The following is an 18,895-nucleotide window of genomic DNA, read 5'->3' on the forward strand; positions in this document are numbered from 1 at the left end:
ATGACAGTTCCTGTCTAATCCTCCTCACTAGCCTGCAAGCTTCTTGAAGTGGGGATTAATGTCAGAATTACTCTTCCTTGGCCACAGCGATTTCCTTAATACCTTCTACACAGTGGGTTCTTAGTAAACCTGCTGAAGATTTACTTCATACTTATTTTGCTTCTAAGGAAACTTCTAAAACAGACTTTTAAAATAGTCAAGTGCTACCTGTAATTCTATTTTGTTCAGCTCATAACAATTTTATGTATAGGCTAGCGTTAATAGGAGTATTGTATTTTAACCATCTTTTCCTTATTTGTAAGAACTGTGGCCCAAACATAGAAGAATTCACAAAATTGGGTTCCACTGAGGCTACTACGCAGATTTGTATTTCTGTTTTTCAAAGAGCTCTCTCAGCTGCTGCTCGGTTGTGGCTTCTTTCTGCTGCATCAGCATGGAGGTTCCTTTGGTTACTCCCCAGGCATCCGGCTTTGACATTGAAGGGTTGTACGGCCTGCCTGAGGCTATCCGAAGGTTCTCCCAGTATTCCTTCCTGGCCCTGGGTGAACAAAACACACATTAGACTCCTTTGGGAGCCGATCTCTGTGTCACTGAAGTAGAATACCTCCATGGCGCCCTCTTTGCACTCTTGAGACTATATATCCATTAAAACACACTTATTAATCTGTACTCAAACTTTTCTCCCCTCAGAATCTATATGTCTAAAATTATTTTGAATGTTCTCTTTTGACATATGCATAGGGATCAAAAGCTAAGAATCAGAATAGGGACATTTTCTATCCGACTTACCCTACCTCCCCAATCATTTCCTCATGACCAGCTGAGCCCACATTTGCTGCTCTGCTCACACCAGCATCACCCCCACACTCTCACTCCGTGGACCTGCCTCCTTCTCCTTTCTCCATTGTCTCCTCTAGCTCAGGCCTTTATCACGTCTGGTATTCTAGCAAAGGCTTCCTCACAGGTTTCCGTTTCAAGGCTGTTAAAACTTGCTAACTTGCAAATCTTGTCCTGGACCACTTGCCACCCTCCAGGCTCCTCATTGCCATTGGGATGAGGTCATACTTAGCTCATGAGCATGAGTAAAAGGCTGCCCCCTCTTCCTGGCTTGTATCTCCTACCAAATTCTGTCTCTGATACTCTCAAACTTCCAGTTCTTCAATGTGCCGTTCTTTTCCACCTGAGTGCATTTCTGTAGGCTGTTTTCTTATCTGGCAGTGTAGTTCACCCTTCAAATTTTAGCTTGGGCAGCAGCTCTCTTAAAAATCCTTCATTAACCCCTCTGCCTTTTGCCCCCTGGGCCATTAGCACACACTCCACAAACCTGTGCATATCTTTATCTTTGGACTTTCTATGCCAGTTTGAACTTACCTGTTTATCTCTCTTCATACTAGACTGTTAACTCCTTGAGACAGGGTTGTGCCTTGTCCAGCTTGCTACCTCAGTGTCCACAACAATGTCTGGCATAGTTGTGCTCAATTAATGTCAGCTGAACAGAGCAGACCTGCTCCCTCTGCTTGGGGTGCTCACCCTCCAAACCCTTCTCTAGCTCGTCCCTTCTGCTAAAATATCTTTCTTTTAAGGCAAACATAGTACTTCTCTTCATTGTTATTTTTTTCCATGCTTCTATTATTAAAGCAGTTACCACAGTATAATACATTGGTTTTCTTACCATTTTCCCCAGTATACTGTGAGAATCCCTAAGCTAGAGACCACAGTCTTTCTTTTTTCCCTTCCCTTTCCCTTCCCCTTCCCCTTCATCTTCACCTTCACCTTCACCTTTACCTTCTACCACAGCTTTTCATTTCTCTACTCCTAGTGCCCTGCACACTGCATGACATAAAATCTGTTTATTATTCATCTTCTCCATTGGACTGTAAGCTTTGAGGGCAAAGACTTTTTCTACCTTATTCATCACTCTATTCCAAGCTATGAGAATTGTGCTTGGCACAGAGTAGGCACTTAATAAGTATTTGTTATACTCAAGTCCTAAACAATCAATGTTAGGGTCCACCACATGGATGGTGCTTTCCTAGAGCATGAAATCATACTTCACTGTAACTTACATTACTTACATTCTATATTCCTAAAGCCTTCTCTAGAAATTGCTCCATCAGGATGTTTTATAGACATCTCTGTGAGACAATTTAAGGAGAATAACTGACTCTTTATCATCACACAGCAAATTAGTTATACTCTTTATGATGACCTCACTTGGACATATTCATAATTAATCTACATGAGTTTGGTTTGGCAAATATAGTTTAAAGGTTCTTACCTGGCTCTAATCCAGGGTTTGGTGTGCATGTCCAAACCACTTCCCCAGCTGCCATGTTTTTCTGAAGCTGGTGGCAAAAAGCCCCTTTCTGGGGCCAGCTCCTCTGCAATCGCCCTGATGTGGTAGGGCTCGAATCCACAGCACCCGCCAATGAACCTGACCCCCAGGTTGTAGGCCTCTCTGGCGTATTTTTGAATGTCCCACCTGGTTGCGACTCTGGGCTCCAGTCCTGCAATAAATGACATTTTGACCAAATTCTTTCTTAAAAAACATTTTAAATGAACAACCATAGTAAGTATGTAATCTTCAATAAATGAGTTAAATAAGTAGTCAATATTTAATTCTTAACTTTTCAAAACTGTTAGCTACTATATATCTCTCCAGTTTTAAATGCTGTGGTAGCCAGCTTTCAAGATGAACCCTGTCTTCTGATATTCTCATCCATGCATAGCCCCCGCCTGCACTATATCAGGTTAGTCTGCAAGACCAATAGAACATGGCAGAAGGGATGGCCTCTGACTTCTGAGGTTATGTTGTAGAGGACATTATGCCTCTGCCTTGTGCTCTTGGAACCCTTACCCTAGGGCCGTGGTCGGCAAACTGCGGCTCTCAAGCCACATGCGGCTCTTTGGCCCCTTGAGTGTGGCTTTTCCACAAAATACCACGGCCTGGGCGAGTCTATTTTGAAGAAGTGGCGTTAGAAGAAGTTTAAGTTTAAAAAATTTGGCTCTCAAAAGAAATTTCGTTGTACTGTTGATATTTGGCTCTGTTGACTAATGAGTTTGCCGACCACTGCCCTAGAGGAAGCCAGGTGCCATGTTGTGAGAACACGCAAACACCACAGTGGAAAGGCCCAGGAGCTGAGGAACTGAGGCCTCCAGTAAAGACAGCAAGAAACTGACGCAGACTCCCAAGAGTCAACTAGAGAGCTTAGAAGTAGATCCCCCAGCTCCAATCAGGCCTTTAGATGACTATAGCTCTGGCCAATGTCTGGACTGCAACCTCTTAAAAGACTCTGAGCAAAAACCACCTAACTAAGCTGTTCCTGAATTAATCATGCACAGGAACTATGAGATTGTAGATACGAAGTTTTACAGTAATTTGTTATGCAGCAATAAGTAACACAAATGTCTTGTCATTCTTCTTCCATGATTCTCCTAGAGTGATTATTTTACAATATCTTATTTCTCTGATGGTCCCTATAGGATACAGAATATGGTATAGAGACCTTAGAATGGAACAGAAGGTTGGCCATCCTCAGGCCCTGCTGATATCTCTGGGGTTGATTTTCAAGGTAGACTCACGCCCACTCCCAAAACACACGAAAAGACTTTATCCTTCTGCCTAGGCTGCAAGAGTGCCCTCAATTCACTGCTTGGTCTCTTCATTCAAATTTGTCATACAGTAAGTAGCCCAGTGATATCTTCCCTCCACCCCCAAACCTGAGCAACATTCAAAATAGGAGAAAAGGATCTTGGAGGTTACCTGGTTCTAACCATCTTATTTTTTTGATGAGAAAATTAAGATCTAGAGGAACTAAGGAATTTTGCTAAGGTTACACAACTTAGCAACAGAGCTGGAACCAGAATGAAAATCTTTGCTGATCCCACTATAAGGGCATCCTTTTTACTAACCCACAAGTATGACTAACTGGTTGCCTATATAGCTGTTGGTTCAGTTTTTATTTTACATTTGAGTTTAGGTCATCTTTGTTTGCCGATCCCTTTTCCTTTTATGACTATCTAATATCAAGGGATTTGTGGCTGCAGGAAGAAAAGCTGGGAGCTAGAGTTGAGGAGATAGGCATACATTTCTTTACCATGATACAGTTCTATGGGCTATAGATTTATTTGGAATGTGTTAAACATAAAGACATCAGAGACAGTGTGTAGAACGTCTGTCTTACCAAAGGGGAATTCTGGCAGATCGATAAATCCCTGTTTGCCACAGTCAGGAGTGTGGTAGGCCAAGGGCTGACTCATCAGGTGGGCTTTCAATCCGGCAGCCTGCAGGCCTTCTTTCATGAGCTTCACTGTTTGCAAACTAATTGTGGGGTCAAAATGGCAGTTCACACCAACGATGGAAGCTCCTGCAAGTGGGAAGAACATTTTAGCTTTAGCGATTCACCAGAATATCAGGAGGCCCAACCCTCCTCTCTTAATTAGGTGAATTTGGAAGTATGGCATTTGATCCCTGCTCTCTGCAAATCTGTCTTACCTTTCTGCAAGAAGGATTGCTAACAGGCAGCAAGTACTTTCTGTGAAAAGTGCTTTGAAGAGTCTGGTATAATTGAAGTGTCGTTTATGCACACTTGGCTGTCCATCTTTTTTTTTTTAAATCATTATTAGAGTTTTTTTTTAACTTGGAATTTTAGTAGTCAATTTTTCAATTTTTGACATTAATATTGCAAGCACAATAATTTTTCAGCACTCCCAGCTGCTAGATTGTACCCATGTTTACCATATCACTATCTGAGGAATAAATCCATGTTCCCTTTCATCAGGCCAATGTAGTAATATCGCTAATCCAGCATCCAGGAGCAGCAGAGCTGATGCCACAAGCTGTGGTATCCAGTGTTCAGTGGCAGGTGCCTCCGTGGTCCTCCCTGGCCTGGGTCTGCAGTTTGCACTTTATTCTTTTTCTATGTGGGGAGTAAGGGATCAAATGCTATACTTGATCCCTCATGGTCATTCCTTTGAATCAGCTTTTGAAGGGGCACCTGTGACCTCAATCTTACCTAATCCAGTAATCACTTCTCTGTTCTCATTTACTCTACCTTATAGCAGCATTCAATCTATTGGATCCCTCCCTCTTTCATCAACACTCGCCTTCTCTTCGCTTCTGAGAACTTCCCACACTCCCTAAGTGTTGCTCCTACTGCCCTGGCTGCTTTTTGGGGGTGTTACGTGCCCACTCCTCCTCAAGGCTGGACCATTCAACCCTGAGTGTCCCTGGATCCCATCTTCTGCTCTTCACCTACACCTTCTTTTCAGCACCAGGGCCTTCGATACCATCTATATCTAGAACTCCCCTAAATTTCTCTCTCTAATCTGACCTTTCCTTTGGGTTCCAGACTTGTATATTCAAAAGCTTACTTAACATCTTCACTTGGATCTTGACTACCTTTCTTTTTTTTTTCCTTTTGGATGATGTGCTGCCAGAATTTTTCTTTCCTTGCCTGACTTCATTGTGCTAATTAATTAATCATATGTTGGCTATTTATTGGATGTCTATTAGGTAAAAGGGTCCTTGTAAGTGGTTCTAGAGAAATATAAACATAGGACATAGTCCCTGACACCAATAATTTTATAACTTAGCACAGGGCTTTCAGGTTTGCTCCATGAAAATAAGTTCTATGATCCATTAAGTTAGACAGTAGCTGTTTACTATATCCCCTTCTTGGACATTGCCAATATACCTGAACATATCAAAGGCTCTGAGAAGTTCTGTAGTAAAGAGACTTGCTTAACTTGGTTTAACACAGCATTTTCTAAATGTATTTGACTACATAACCCTATAACACTCTATAGACTAGAAAATGTCAACTGAGAATATTCCAAATGAGGAGTATAAATAGAAAGTGTTATAGTTCCCAAGAAGATGGAGTGATACTTGGGGTAGGGATGATTATATTAGGGTATGTGGAGGTAGAATTTGAACTAGCATTGGAAGATAGACTTATTAGATGGATATTAGATAGATTTATTAGGCGGATATTTATTCAGGACCTACTATGTAATAGGCACTGTGCTAGGACTTACTATGTAATAGGCACAGAGTACTCAATGCTGAGACAAGAGAGTGTCTGCCCTCTTAGATTTTACAGTCTAGTGAGAGAGTCAGACATTCAAGCAATATACAAATGAGATAAGTGGGAAGTGCTACAAAGGATATAAATAGGGTACAGTGATTTCAAACACTGTGGCCGCCTACTCTGAACAGAATGATGAGAGAAAGATGAGACGCAAGCCAAGAACCCTTGCTAGTTAACAATGGCGATGATTAAGGTCTCTTCTGATCTTTCTGAAACAAGTTAATTTCCACCCTACCCCCATTTTTATACCGATCAAAAACTAGTATTATAAAACTTTATTCCTAAATAATTGTTATTGTCAATGACAAGTAAAAGTGACTTCCATGAAATATCAGGAGCTGGATAAAAATCAGAAATTAAAGAAATAGCCAATCAAAGTCTCTTCACAGAGTGAGTAGGCTCTTCCACTGACACTGAGCTATTCCTTGGGTTTAAAACGAGGCAGATTTGAAAACAATCGGTGTTTTCCTGAATTGAAATGAAATCCGACATTAGGAATGAAAATTCTATAAGATAAATGAGATGGTCAGCATTTCATACCAAAGAATTTTTAAAATGTATTATGTCAGTTACAAAAAAGCAAAGCATACCAGTAACTTACAAGAGTGGAAAAACTGGCAAAGAGGGCAACTGATCTAACAATTATTAATGTTTAAAGACCTCAACTGGAGATAAGTTTAAAATAAAACACAAATTTTCTGAATGCTTCTTTTGAGTTGCCTAAATTCTTTCCGTTCCTAATTGTCAAACCTTCAGCATAGGCCTACTTGCTCCTTTCAAAAGACTGGTGTGTGTGTGTGTGTGTGTGTGTGTGTGTGTGTGTGTGTGTGTGTGTATCTTTTTTTTTTTTTACATTTTTCTCTTTAAGACTCAATAATATATCATTAGTCCTAAAAAAAGTAAATTAATGGTTTTCCTATTAATAAAAATAGTATAGAGTGATCTATAGATGGACCTGCATTTGTATGTTATTTTAAAAGTCTCACTAATTGCAAACTGATTACAATCCATCCTCACCTGCTTTGACCAGGCGCACTGCACACTCGCCGGGGGTCACGCCGTGCAGGTCTCCCTCGGGGCCAATGCACATGGTCGCTGCCACTGGCTTTCCGGAGGCTTTCAAGGCTTCGACCGCCCACACGGCCTCTTCAACGTGTTCAAAATACTGAAATACAACAAGTACTTTTAATCTTGTTTCTCTAGAACAATTTGAAAATGCACTCTATTGCTTAATAATTAAATTAGATGAGTGATTTTCAAACTCTTGAGTTTGAAATGTTTTGAATATTGAGAATTTGAAATTGAGAACCATTAGCATTTTTTAAAACAGAATAGAATGGTGATTTCTCACTGTGAATTGCAGTACAAACATTTGAAAAACACTACATTAGATTAACTGAATCAAATTTAGTAAAAGCTCTAAATTGGAAAAAGATTTCAAAACTAAATATTACTATTGCTAGTCATGATTAGCACCTAATCTCACATGGTCCTCATGAAAGCAGAAGGCAGAGAAAATGGACTAAGTGCACTTGTCTCATCTTTGATCATGTCTTTGTTTACCTCTGCAATCAGGAAGTCCACATTCTTCTTCATGAAGACCTCCAACTGTTGCTGAAATACTTTTTTAACTTCAGTTTCACTCTTGCAGCTGAGGTACGAAGGTGTCTGACTCACGCCTCCTGCCACCAAAGCGTCTCCCTCATCAGCCACTTGCCGGGCGATGTCACAAGCTGCTTCATTGACTTTCTGCCCCTAAAATGGTGAGTATATGATACATCTACATTTTTATGTGAAACTGAAACAAAATTATTATTCAAATGTCCCCATCTCAGTTGTATGTTATAATAGTGATTTGATTCCAGAGAATGACAGTGATGGAATGGTTCAATGCATTACCAAGCTGAGCAATTTGCAATGACAATAACATCAATAATAGTGTTGAAAACAAAATAAATCTAATGGTGGTATCTAGGACATCACTTTATACCAAAGATCTATGAGAGGGTAAAAGTCTTTACATAAAAAGATCTGGTATCTTCCAATGCCAAAGTTGCACTTAGAAGAATAGTGGTGATAAGGATGATCATTTGTCTTTAAGACAAATAAAAATAAAATTCAATTAAAGTGACTACAGAATTCATGTCTTTCTCTATGTTCTCAATTAACAGATAAATGTAACACAAGTAAGGCCTTTTCTAATTACCTAGACATTAAAAATGAACACATCCTCAAGAAACCCCAGTGCTGTAGGTCACAGAGACCCATGGAATTTTGAAACTGTCTTTTCATCATAGAGATGAAGAAATTGCCCCCTTGATAGGGTAGGTAGATGCCTTACCCAGCATCACACAGTTCATTGTAGTCAGGAAAATTCCAGGTTCACTGACTTCTTGTACCTGACTTTTCCCCTATACTATAACATATTAAAAAAACTGATGATGAAAAAATTTATAAGGATACCCACTTAGGACCCTGAAAGAATCATTAATCACTAAATATCTTTCTGCCACTTTGGGGGACTTCAGATAAAACCCAAGTATTATTCACACATATCTCATTGTTGTATTATTTAAAACTAGTGGCCCAGTGCATGACATTCATGCACTGGAGTGGGGGGTCCCTCAGCCCAGTCTGCTCCCTCTCGCAGTACAGGACCCCTTGGGGGATGTCCACCTGCCGGCTTAGGCCTGTTCCCAGCAGGGAGCAGGCCTAAACCAGCAGACGGACATCCCTTGAGGGGTCCTTAGCGCTGCTGCAAGGCGGGAGAGGCTCCTGCCACTGCCCTTGCGCTCACCAGCCTTGAGCCTGGCTTCTGGCTGAGCAGCGCTCTCCCTGTGGGAGCGCACTGACCACCAGGAGGCAGCTCCTGCGTTGAGCGTTTGTCCCTTGGTGGTCAGTGTGTGCCATAGCAACCAGTTGTTCTGCCATCTGGTTGATTTGCATATTAGGGTTTTATTATATAGGATAAAACAAAACTCAGCAGAGGCTCAACGTTTTTCTCTGTCAGAACTTTGCTGATGATGTGTGTCTTCTGCACTCTTTTGAGAATGCCGTGCATGATTTACTCACGGATATTTTCTCTGCCACATAGTTCCCCCTGTTCTCCAGCTTGTCTTCACTCGCATAAAAGGTGAAGGTCTGCATGACATTGGATCCAGCTCTGAGGAATTCTCGGTGAAGCTGGCGAACTGGGAGATTCAATAAGAAAGGCACTAATTGCTATCAGTTTATTAACCCAGGTTCTAAGATAAATATGAAAACATCTTAAATTCCTGGTTGCTTGGCATTCATGCCTCCTGTGGGATAATTGAGAGGTGGATCTGGGATCTCTTGCTAGGAAGAAGAGATTTCTACCATGGAGTGGGGTGAAGAAAAGAGGGAGGTCCCAGAGAGGGGGAATCATTTCAGCATTTTTGCCAGGTGAGGAGGTAGGAAAGGGCATTCTCTACAGAGGGTACAGCCTGAGCAAAGACAAGGATACGGAAACAAGCGTGGCCTTTGGGGAACAGCAGGTAGTCTGAGCCGCTGGAGTTGCGGATGTGTTGGAGAAGTGGCGGTAGGTGCAGTTGGAAAGGTGGACTGGCAGACTGTATGAATGGCATAGCACATCATCCCAAGGAGTCTAGGCAACAGTTGGTAAGCAATGGAGTGATGTGATTAGCTCAGCGTTTCTGAAAAATGAGTGGGATGAGAATTGGAGCAAGGTTCCCAAACATGTCCATGACGAATGCCAAAAAGCAAAGCTTTCCCAGGTTAGAGGAAACATGATAGAAATTTTTTCCATGTAACAAAGTGTATTCAAGTTAAAGAATTACATAACGTTTGCTCTAAAATAGTGATCCTAACCCCTGGTTGCCCAGTAGATACCCTGTAAGCTTTTAAAAAGTTAGGAATGTGAGGGTAATCCCACAGACATTCTGATTTAATTGGTTTGGGGCCAAGCACAGACTTTTTTTTTTTTAAGGTTCCCCAACTAATTCTTATTTCTAGTCTTGTTGAGAACCACCATTCCTAGAGAGTGGGAAAATGCTCATTTTATAAAATGGTAGACTTAGCTGGTATTTGCGTTGTCAGGGGAATTAACTGGGCAAAGTAAGAAATCAGTGATCCAGTACCAACCCCTGACACTTATTTTGAAATTCCAGAGGCCTATAAAATCCAAAGGTCTGGAAGCAACTACCCTGGAAGCCAGGAAGTTAGTAGGACACTGGAGTTCTTAGCCCTCAGGGGCTAAGACTGGAGATGAGTCTGGCATCTTTGCATCCCAGGTGTTACTAGACCACAGAGAACATAGGAAGCTTGGATTTTGTTTTTAAATGAACAAACAAGTGAGGCAAAGAAGCTTTTGAATTTCAGAAAATGGGTTTCTAAGCTTGAAGCCAAATCTTTGTTTTTAAATCATTGAAACTTTAGTTCTCAATGGGAATTTAAAAGGATGCCTAAATTAAGGTGTTTGTACTTATTTTAATTAGCAACAGAACCAATTAGAAGCATCTTCTGTGGGGTCCCCATGTATGAATCAGATGAGCTGCTGCAGCTGGAGCAGGGGTGCAGAGCCTGTAGACCAGATGCCTGTACACCAGAGCCACACGGCTTATAAACAGGAAGCCCACCCAGGTTGTCCTTGGGTGTATTCCAGAGGCTCTGCAAAAAAAATCCTGGAATGGTATGCACATTGTTTGTGTAGCTGTACGTTCACAATGCAGAGGGTCCATACACTTATCAGATTTTTCCAGAGGGCAGTGACCCAACTCCTTATTCTTAGTTGATTTGATTGTCCCACAATGCTTCTTAAAATTGAAGTGCTTCTCAAAATGTACCCACACAGAGACTCACTGGGGTTCAATTATTATGAATCCAGATGCCCCAAGCCCCTCCAGATCCAGCAAACCCCAATTCCTTGCTGAATTCAATGTTGATTCTACTGGGTACAAGAACCACAACTTCTGACATGAACTTCAGTAGGAGAATTAGTCTGGTAATTTCTGGGTATCTTTTCAATTTCTATTTTCTGTTTTCTTTCATCATAAGACTCCTGCGTCTTCCTTCTCTAACAAATAATAGGGTGTGACCGGTCTCTAGGACAAGGACACAACCTGTACTAATTAATTATATTCATGTTATGGCTTTAAACTCTTCGTTACATTAGTTTTATCTTAGCATCATAGAAGCTAAATGTTACCCAGTCTCTTGACTAAGTTGCTGAGTGGGTATCCTTAAAAATTCTTACATCCTCACCATTTTTTAATGTGGCACTGCGTGTAGGGGGAAAGATCATAGGCACAACAGGTCAGTGAACCTGGAATCTTCCTGACTCAGCTACAGTGAACTGTGTGATGTTGGGCAAGCCATTTACCCACCCCATCAAGGCAGCAATTTCTTTATCTCTACAAGGCAAAGGGAGTTTCAAAATTCCATGAGTCTGTGTGCCCTATAGCACTGGGGTTTCTTGAGGACAAATGTCCATTTTTAATGTCTAAATAATTACAAAAGATCTTACTTGTGATACATTTGTCTGTTAATTGAGAAAATACAGCAAGACATGAATTCTGTAGTCACTTTAATTAAAATGTATTCTTATTAACCATAAATGCAAATCATCATCATTATCACCACTATTTGCTAGGTAGTCCTCTATGTGCCTCACAGGACATCAGATGTATTTGGTGTTTTGGTAAAATTAAAGGTGTTTAAAGAATTCATGCTCTGAAAGAGAGCGGTGGTTAGTTTTCATGCTATTTTATGTAAATGAATGTGTGTACCTGCAGGTGCTTTTCTAAATTAAGCTGGGTGATAGCTAGAATTGGGGTAGACCCTGAAAAGCTTCCCAGAAAACTGGACTACAGCTGAAATATTTTTGTAGGACTGGTACCTGGGCTTCACATTTTTGTGCTGGAAACGGTGAGAAAGGGAAAGTTATGCTACAGGTCTATAATCCCTACCCAAGGTATTCTGGGACTAAATGCATCTTGGAATCCAGAATTTTGGGGATTTTAGAAAGCGATTATAGTATACAGTGTATGCTATATATTATCTAACACTCTCATTAGCTCCCCCCCAATCAAACACATTAATACTTATTTTATATCAAAATATATGACTAAGCACATTAAAGGGAATACAGTTATAAATATCCTCACATTAGTTCAGGTCACATTTTGCCTCCAAATGATTTTGCTGCAAATTTATTATCCCCCTGAAGAAATACTGCAAATTTTTATTTGACCTTTTAGAGTTTGCTGTAGAATTCCAAAGACTTGCATTTCTCAAGTAAATTTACAAGGGTAATATCTAACTATGCTCTGTGCATATATAACTGGGAGATATTATCTATATACATATAAACTCCCTCAGGTTCCATCCCACCTCCCTCCTAGCCATAAAAGATTTGTGGTCAAAAAAGTAAGTGAGAATAGGTGTATGGGTATAGGTGCCGGATAGGTAGATAGTCAAATTTAAATAGGGTGGGCTAGTATACAATGCAGTTAACTAGTTGGCACCTATTCAATGGAGGAGGGCCTATCTGCAAGGCCATGATTGATATTGTACCATGTACCATTTAACTTAAAGTGGTTAAGGAGGGAAGGTGGACACATGCAGGCGAATGGGTAATAAGCACTAAAGTGGGAGGGAAGAAGACTGATGGTTTTGATGAGATTGGGGAGTGTCAGTGTTAGAGAGAGTGAGCAGAAAAGATAGGAGGTGGTGGTCAAAGAGTAAGTACTGGCAATTGTGATTTCAGAGATGGACAGCTATTGATGATGGCAAGGTCTAGGAGTGGGCTGCTGAGGGGGTGGGTGGAGGAAGAGTACAGTTGGAGATGAGGAGGAGATCAAGGCACTAGCAGAAAGAGTGCTGCATGGATTATCTGTATGGACACTGAAGTCACCTAGAGAGGTGAGGGAGAGAGGGGCAGAGGAAGGCAGAGAGCCAGGTACTAGACTTACCTACAGTGAGGGTCAGGACCAAGTGGTAAACATAGGTGACAGTAATATGGAGTACTGTTTTGCTTTGTCAACACGTGGATCCATATTTACATATGTAGCACAGTGCCCAGCAGGCATTAATAAATATTTGGAAAATGTGGCATGAATGTATCTGTTTGATGGTATGCACCTAGACTTGAGTCACTATAGTGCTCTTTTTTTTTTTTTTTTATAGTGCTCTTTTATGAAAAGTTCAAATAGAGCAAGGGTGGGGAACCTTTTTTCTGACAAGGGCCATTTGGATATTGATAGCATATAAAATTATCAACTTAAAAATTAGCCTGCTATATTTGGTCAAACATTTAGTTAACTCACCCCTAATGCCTTGGAAGGGCCAGACCAAATGATTGTGCAGGCCTTACATGGCCCGCGGGCTGGACGTTCCCACCCCTGAAATAGGGCAAGGCACCAACCTGCTTCTGGGTGCTCCACAGCCGCTTCCGGGGTCCAGGGGCCTGCCTTCACGTAGCCCCTCTTCTCCAGCGCAAAGACAAACCCTCCATCTCCAATCACAACCTCTCCAGAGTTTAAACGTTCAAGGATGCCCTGAAATTACAGATGGGGGTGGGGGGGGGGGAAGGAGCTACTTGAGTTTTTTAGACAATTTTCTATCTTTAATTGTAGATAATTTATCTTTAACTTTTGCTATCATATTCTTGAGAAATGTTATTTCTTTAGAATTCTAAGAAAGTACAATGTATAGTTTATAAATTCATGGTACTGTCTATAAGGCAAACAGCCAACATGCTCATATAATGAAAATTTGTGTATGCATGTGTCGGGGGTGGTGGTCTTTCAGGACATGTTAAAGAGTTTTGAAGAATGTGGGAGGATGTTATGTTTGAAGAAATACCTGAAGAAGGATTAAATGAAGAGGATTTGTTGTAAATCCTCAAATGAAAACTTAAGCACACATTCTCAAAATGGCGAAGGCTAGTCTTTCTTCTTCTATAGATAAACTAAGGAGATGATTAAAATTGACAAAGTTGAAGTGGCATATAACACTAGTAAGGCATTTTGAAGACTGAAAAGTTAGAAGACACTTGATAAAGACAGAAGGAAAGGATACAACCTCAAAGGTGGTCAAATCCCTTAAAGTCTTCTTTGATGTTAATACTCAGTTTCTGCAATAGCAGCTATGTTATGCTGTCCAAGAGGTTATGAGTATGCGTGTTGCACTCTATAAGTGCAACATGACAAGAACAGGAGAAAGACAAGTAAATAATGTATTTGTAAACTGATTTCCAGCCCAATCTCCATACTATTATAATCATTTACAGTACTATGCAATAATTACCCAGACATTATTGTTTAATAGATGTATTTTAAACTGAATATTTTTCTTTATTTTTAATTTTTTAAAATATATTTTTATTGATTTCAGAGAAGGGAGAAGGAGAAAGTGATAGAAACATCAATGATGAGAGAGAATCATCTATCGGCTGCCTCCTGCACACCTTCTGTTGAGGATTGAGCCTCATGTGCTCTGACCGGAATTGAACTGTACCCTCTTGGTTCATAGGTAAACACTCAACCACTGAGCTACATCAGCCTGGCTGACCTGAATATTTTTAAAGGGCTTTGTAAATTAGAAAGTAATTTTCTAGTGTAACTATTTCTTTTTAATTTAAAAGAATCATAGACTTTAACAATAAAAAGTACCTGCATTCAATTTAGGTCATTTCCCCTGATTTTATAAATGAAGCATTAAGGCCCAGAATCTAAAAATTTACACAAAGTCTGCCAGGTGGGGAGTATAGGGCCTCCTGATTCTTTTATTCATAAGTGGTATCTAGATTCAATTTTAAATGGGAGTGGGGAGGGTTGGACAGCCCTGAAAAGACTATGAAAGGAATAACTTGGAATGTACTTCCCTATTGTGTTCCATTTATTACCAGTAACAGTGGGTAAAAGAAATGCTGATGTAATAACAAGGGTTACATAAATTTGGTGGAGTCGTTCATAAGATTTTGCATCCCAAGTCCTGGCCACCCTCTTGGAGCCTCCCTCATTTTAATCCTCCTCCCCTCCACTGCCCTTTCCAGTGCCATCTGGTCAGCTAGTGCTCAGAGAGAAGACACAACTAACATTTTCACTTTAAAGCAGGAAAATAGAAGGGTCATGCTATATGTTCCCTAATGTCCCTTCCAGCTAGAAAAATTTTCAAGCATAAAAATCCACGAGATAACAGACCACTACAACAATACAGAATTGATCACATGTAATTTTGAAATCCAAATATGTCATGAGTTCAATGTACCTAAATGCCACATCTTAACACAACTTTATGACCCAATTAACAAGAAATATATATATATATATATATATATATATATATATATATATATACATATATATATATATACACACACACACACACACACACACACACACATATTGCTAGTCAGTGCACTTATATAAAAACATAAGCAAAAATCAAATAACAGTCACTTAGCAACTCTCATTGAACATGCGTGTGTTTTCAAACTCTAGTACCACAAATATTTAAATACAAAGCATAGCTAAGAATTTAATATTTTCTGGTGGAGTGGTTAGTGGTGATTCCATTACCATGTTGTTCATAAATTGGTTGAACAATTACATCTGGAAAAAACAATGTCTTAGATTCTAATGCATTTGTTAATTACCTGGACTTCAGACATTTTTGTTCCAAAGCTGAACAGCTTTTTAAAAAAAGTGGAATGTGCTATGAAAAAAATTCTCAAGATATGGACATTTTAATGATGTTGATTCTACTAATCCATGAACATGGTATATTCTTCAGCTTGTTTATATCTTCTTTTATCTCTTTTTTCAACGTCCTGGAGTTTTTCAAGTACAGGTTTTTTACCTCCTTGGTTAAGTTTATTCCTAAGTATCTTAAGTTTTTTGTTGCAATGGTAAATGGTATTGTTTTTTTCATTTCTCTTTCTGAGAGTTCATTATTGGTGTATAAAAATGCCATCAATTTCTGGGTGTTAATTTTGTATGCTGCTACATTGCCGAATTCATTTATTAAATCGAGCAGATTTTTGGTGGAGTGTTTAGGGTTTTCTATGTACAATATCATGTCATTTGTGAAATATGACAGTTTTACTTCCTCCTTTGCAATTTGGGTGCCTTTTATTTCTTCTTGTCTGACCACTGTGGCTAGGACTTCTAGTACTATGTTGAATAAGAGTGGTGAAAGCAGACATCTCTGTCTTGTTATTATTCTTAGGGGAAATGTTTTTAGTTTTTGCCCATTGAATATGATGTTGGCTGTAGGTTTGTCATATATGACTCTTACCATTTACAACAGCATGGATGGACCTAGAGAGTATTATGCTAAGCAAAATAAGCCAATCAGAGAAAGATAAGTATCACATGATCTCACTCGTATGTGGAATCTCATGAACAAAATAAAGTGATGAACAAAATAGATCCAGAGACATAGAAGCACGGAACAGACTGAGGAACTTCAGAGGACACGTAGGGGTGGGGGAGGAGAGATTAACCAGGGAAATTATATGCATAGTCATGGACATAGACAAAAGAGTGATGAAGGCCTGAGAGGGGACGGTGCAGGGAGGAGGGGGTCAATGGGAAATAAAACAAAGGGGACATTTGTAATACTTTCAACAATAAAGATACATTTTAAAAATTTATAACATTCTCAAGATATTGTTTTGTGAAAAGGTATTACAAAACAGTATCTGTAATATCTGACCATTTTTGTATACTAGTTAAAGTTCATATTTGCCTAGACAACAAACTAGCAGAATATGCACTAAAATGTAGCAGATGGTGTTCATAAGTCTTTTCCAAGCTGTTTTCAATGAACATGTGTTAGCTTTGTAACATATATTATAATTTTAAACTCAAAAGTATAGACATATTATTGTCTATGTTTTAACACTGGCATATGCATGGAAATAAGGTCACCAAATAAACTTTTTTTGCATTTTATGTCTATCTTCTGCTTATATAATTCCTTAAAGATAATCCTTTAAAATGTTTCATTTTCTGAGTTTGCAGTTGGTTAGAATCTATGGCTATGAGAATGGAGCCAAACCAAAAAAATTAAAAAAAAAATCTCTATAGGAATCATCCTTTCCAGTCTACATCAACTATTCATTTAGTAGATTTATGGATTGGCAAAGATTCTCAACCTAATTTGCCTCTCAACATCTTCAGCATCTATTAATGCTGCATGGCATTTAAACATTTTAAGTGAATTAGCCTTTTTCTTTTTAATTTGGGGGGATGGCTGGCAATGAGAGGATGAGAGGTGGCCCTGCCCTCATGGTCCTCACAGCTAAGCAGGTACAGTTGGCCTGGCCCAGTCTGCCTAGTGCTTTGACAACTAAAGGTCAAATATATTCCCTCTCCCGGTATCCTTTTCTTTCCATACACCCAGCCGTAGTCTTGAGGTCGGTCTCCATCCATCTTCCACCAAACTAAAGGACGGCCGACAGCCTGAACCAGAACACTGGTCCAACAAGAGAAGATATGTGCTTGTTATTTATCAGGTGCTGGAGATGCTGTTTTAAAAATCTTAACAACAGCCCTTCCACAGTATCTTACGGCCTCTGTGCCTATTTCCGAGGCCCTCGTGGTGCACTTTGTCTTCATCGCTGAAACCAAACTGTGGGAGAAAACGTACCATTGTCCAACCAAGCTGCAAATATAACCCTGAAGGAGGGAGGTACCCGGAGACCCCACAGTGGGGAGGCGCGTGCTGGAAACTGTCAGAGCCCGCGCCCGCGCCAGCCTGTGGGGCTGGTCCAGGGTGCAGAGGGGCGCACGCGCAGCGTTGGTGGCAGCGACTGCGGGAGGGCAGACACAGGGGAACCCCGGGAGGGAAGCCCCCCTGTGAGTCTGGAGCTGCCCTTCTGGGAGGGTGCATGCAGGACTCAGAATGCTGGGAGTCTCAGAGCTCAGGGGGCGCCCTCGAGTGGGGTGTCAAGAGATCTAGGGAGAGCTCTGGATGTGGGCAGGAATGAGGGGCTCAGAGGCTCCTTGGGTCTTGCAGGAGAAGTTCTGGGAGCACCTTCTCACAGCCGGGCTCGAGGACGCCTGTGCACTCCGGAGGGTGGGAGATTCGGATTTGGTGGAGCGCCGCCCGGAATCTGGACTGGGACGAGAGCGCCCTGGGTTCCCCAAGACTCACCTTTTTGGCCTTTTTCCCCCCAATGGGTGCCATCTTCGTGGTGTCCGGACTGAAACTCGGCACGGATGTGGACCTACGAGGCCTGTGTGTCCCCCTGCGAAGCCCAGAGCTGCCCCGCGGCTGCAGCCGGGCTCTTTATACTCGCTGCTCCGGTGTGGGATGGTGTCTCCAGCCTCCTCACGGTCCAACTGCCGGCCTCGGGCAGGGAACACGCCCACCAGCCTTTTATTGAGGCCTGCCTGCTGCTTGGGGAGCTGCCTTGCTGAGATGACGGGAGGAGGTGATGGAGATTGTTCTCCCAAATGGGTGAAAACAGCGAGAAGTAAAATAAGAAAAAATAAATAATAATAATGAGGTCACCACTCACTCAGGCTTCCAATTACCTGCTCACAGTTCCTCTTTGTCCTTGGTGGGTCCCTGATTCTGATTCACTTCTCCCTTACCTGGGATCATGCACCATTATTTACATAAGCCACCTGTCAAGGACCCTACAAATTCCATTCATGCCCAAATATTTGTCCAAGGCCAGGGTACAAGATTACTGGGTGAGGAGGCTTTGCCCTGGAAGTCAGCCTGAGTGTCCTGTGTGATATACGTCCAGCGGTTACGTAATGGAACACAGATACAGCATTTGCAGAAAGAACCCATACAACCCTGAATTA

At 40.9% G+C, this 18,895-nt stretch overlaps 2 protein-coding genes across 3 annotated transcripts in view; one reads left to right on the plus strand and one right to left on the minus strand.

The window, feature by feature from the left end:
- DMGDH (dimethylglycine dehydrogenase) overlaps window positions 1-18,895 on the plus strand; it is a gene marked incomplete at its 5' end in the record, with an annotated part of 192,342 nt that overhangs the window by 84,941 nt on the left and 88,506 nt on the right. For both annotated transcript variants that reach the window (XM_079761025.1, XM_079761026.1), the window contains one exon: window positions 7,744-7,855. The remainder of the gene's footprint in view (window positions 1-7,743; window positions 7,856-18,895) is intronic.
- Window positions 355-18,286, minus strand: LOC307093193 (betaine--homocysteine S-methyltransferase 1; the record flags this gene model as incomplete). The annotated part of the gene is made up of 8 exons (XM_079761060.1): window positions 18,234-18,286; window positions 13,495-13,627; window positions 9,165-9,283; window positions 7,656-7,847; window positions 7,110-7,257; window positions 4,185-4,367; window positions 2,279-2,507; window positions 355-538 (listed from the first exon to the last, which is right to left on the minus strand). The coding sequence occupies exons 1-8, from the start codon at window positions 18,264-18,266 to the stop codon at window positions 355-357; spliced, it is 1,221 nt and encodes a 406-aa protein (XP_079617186.1). The 5' UTR covers window positions 18,267-18,286.

This window comes from Cnephaeus nilssonii (genome assembly GCF_951640355.1).
Source record: "Cnephaeus nilssonii genome assembly, chromosome: 2".
Lineage (NCBI taxonomy): Eukaryota > Metazoa > Chordata > Mammalia > Chiroptera > Vespertilionidae > Cnephaeus > Cnephaeus nilssonii.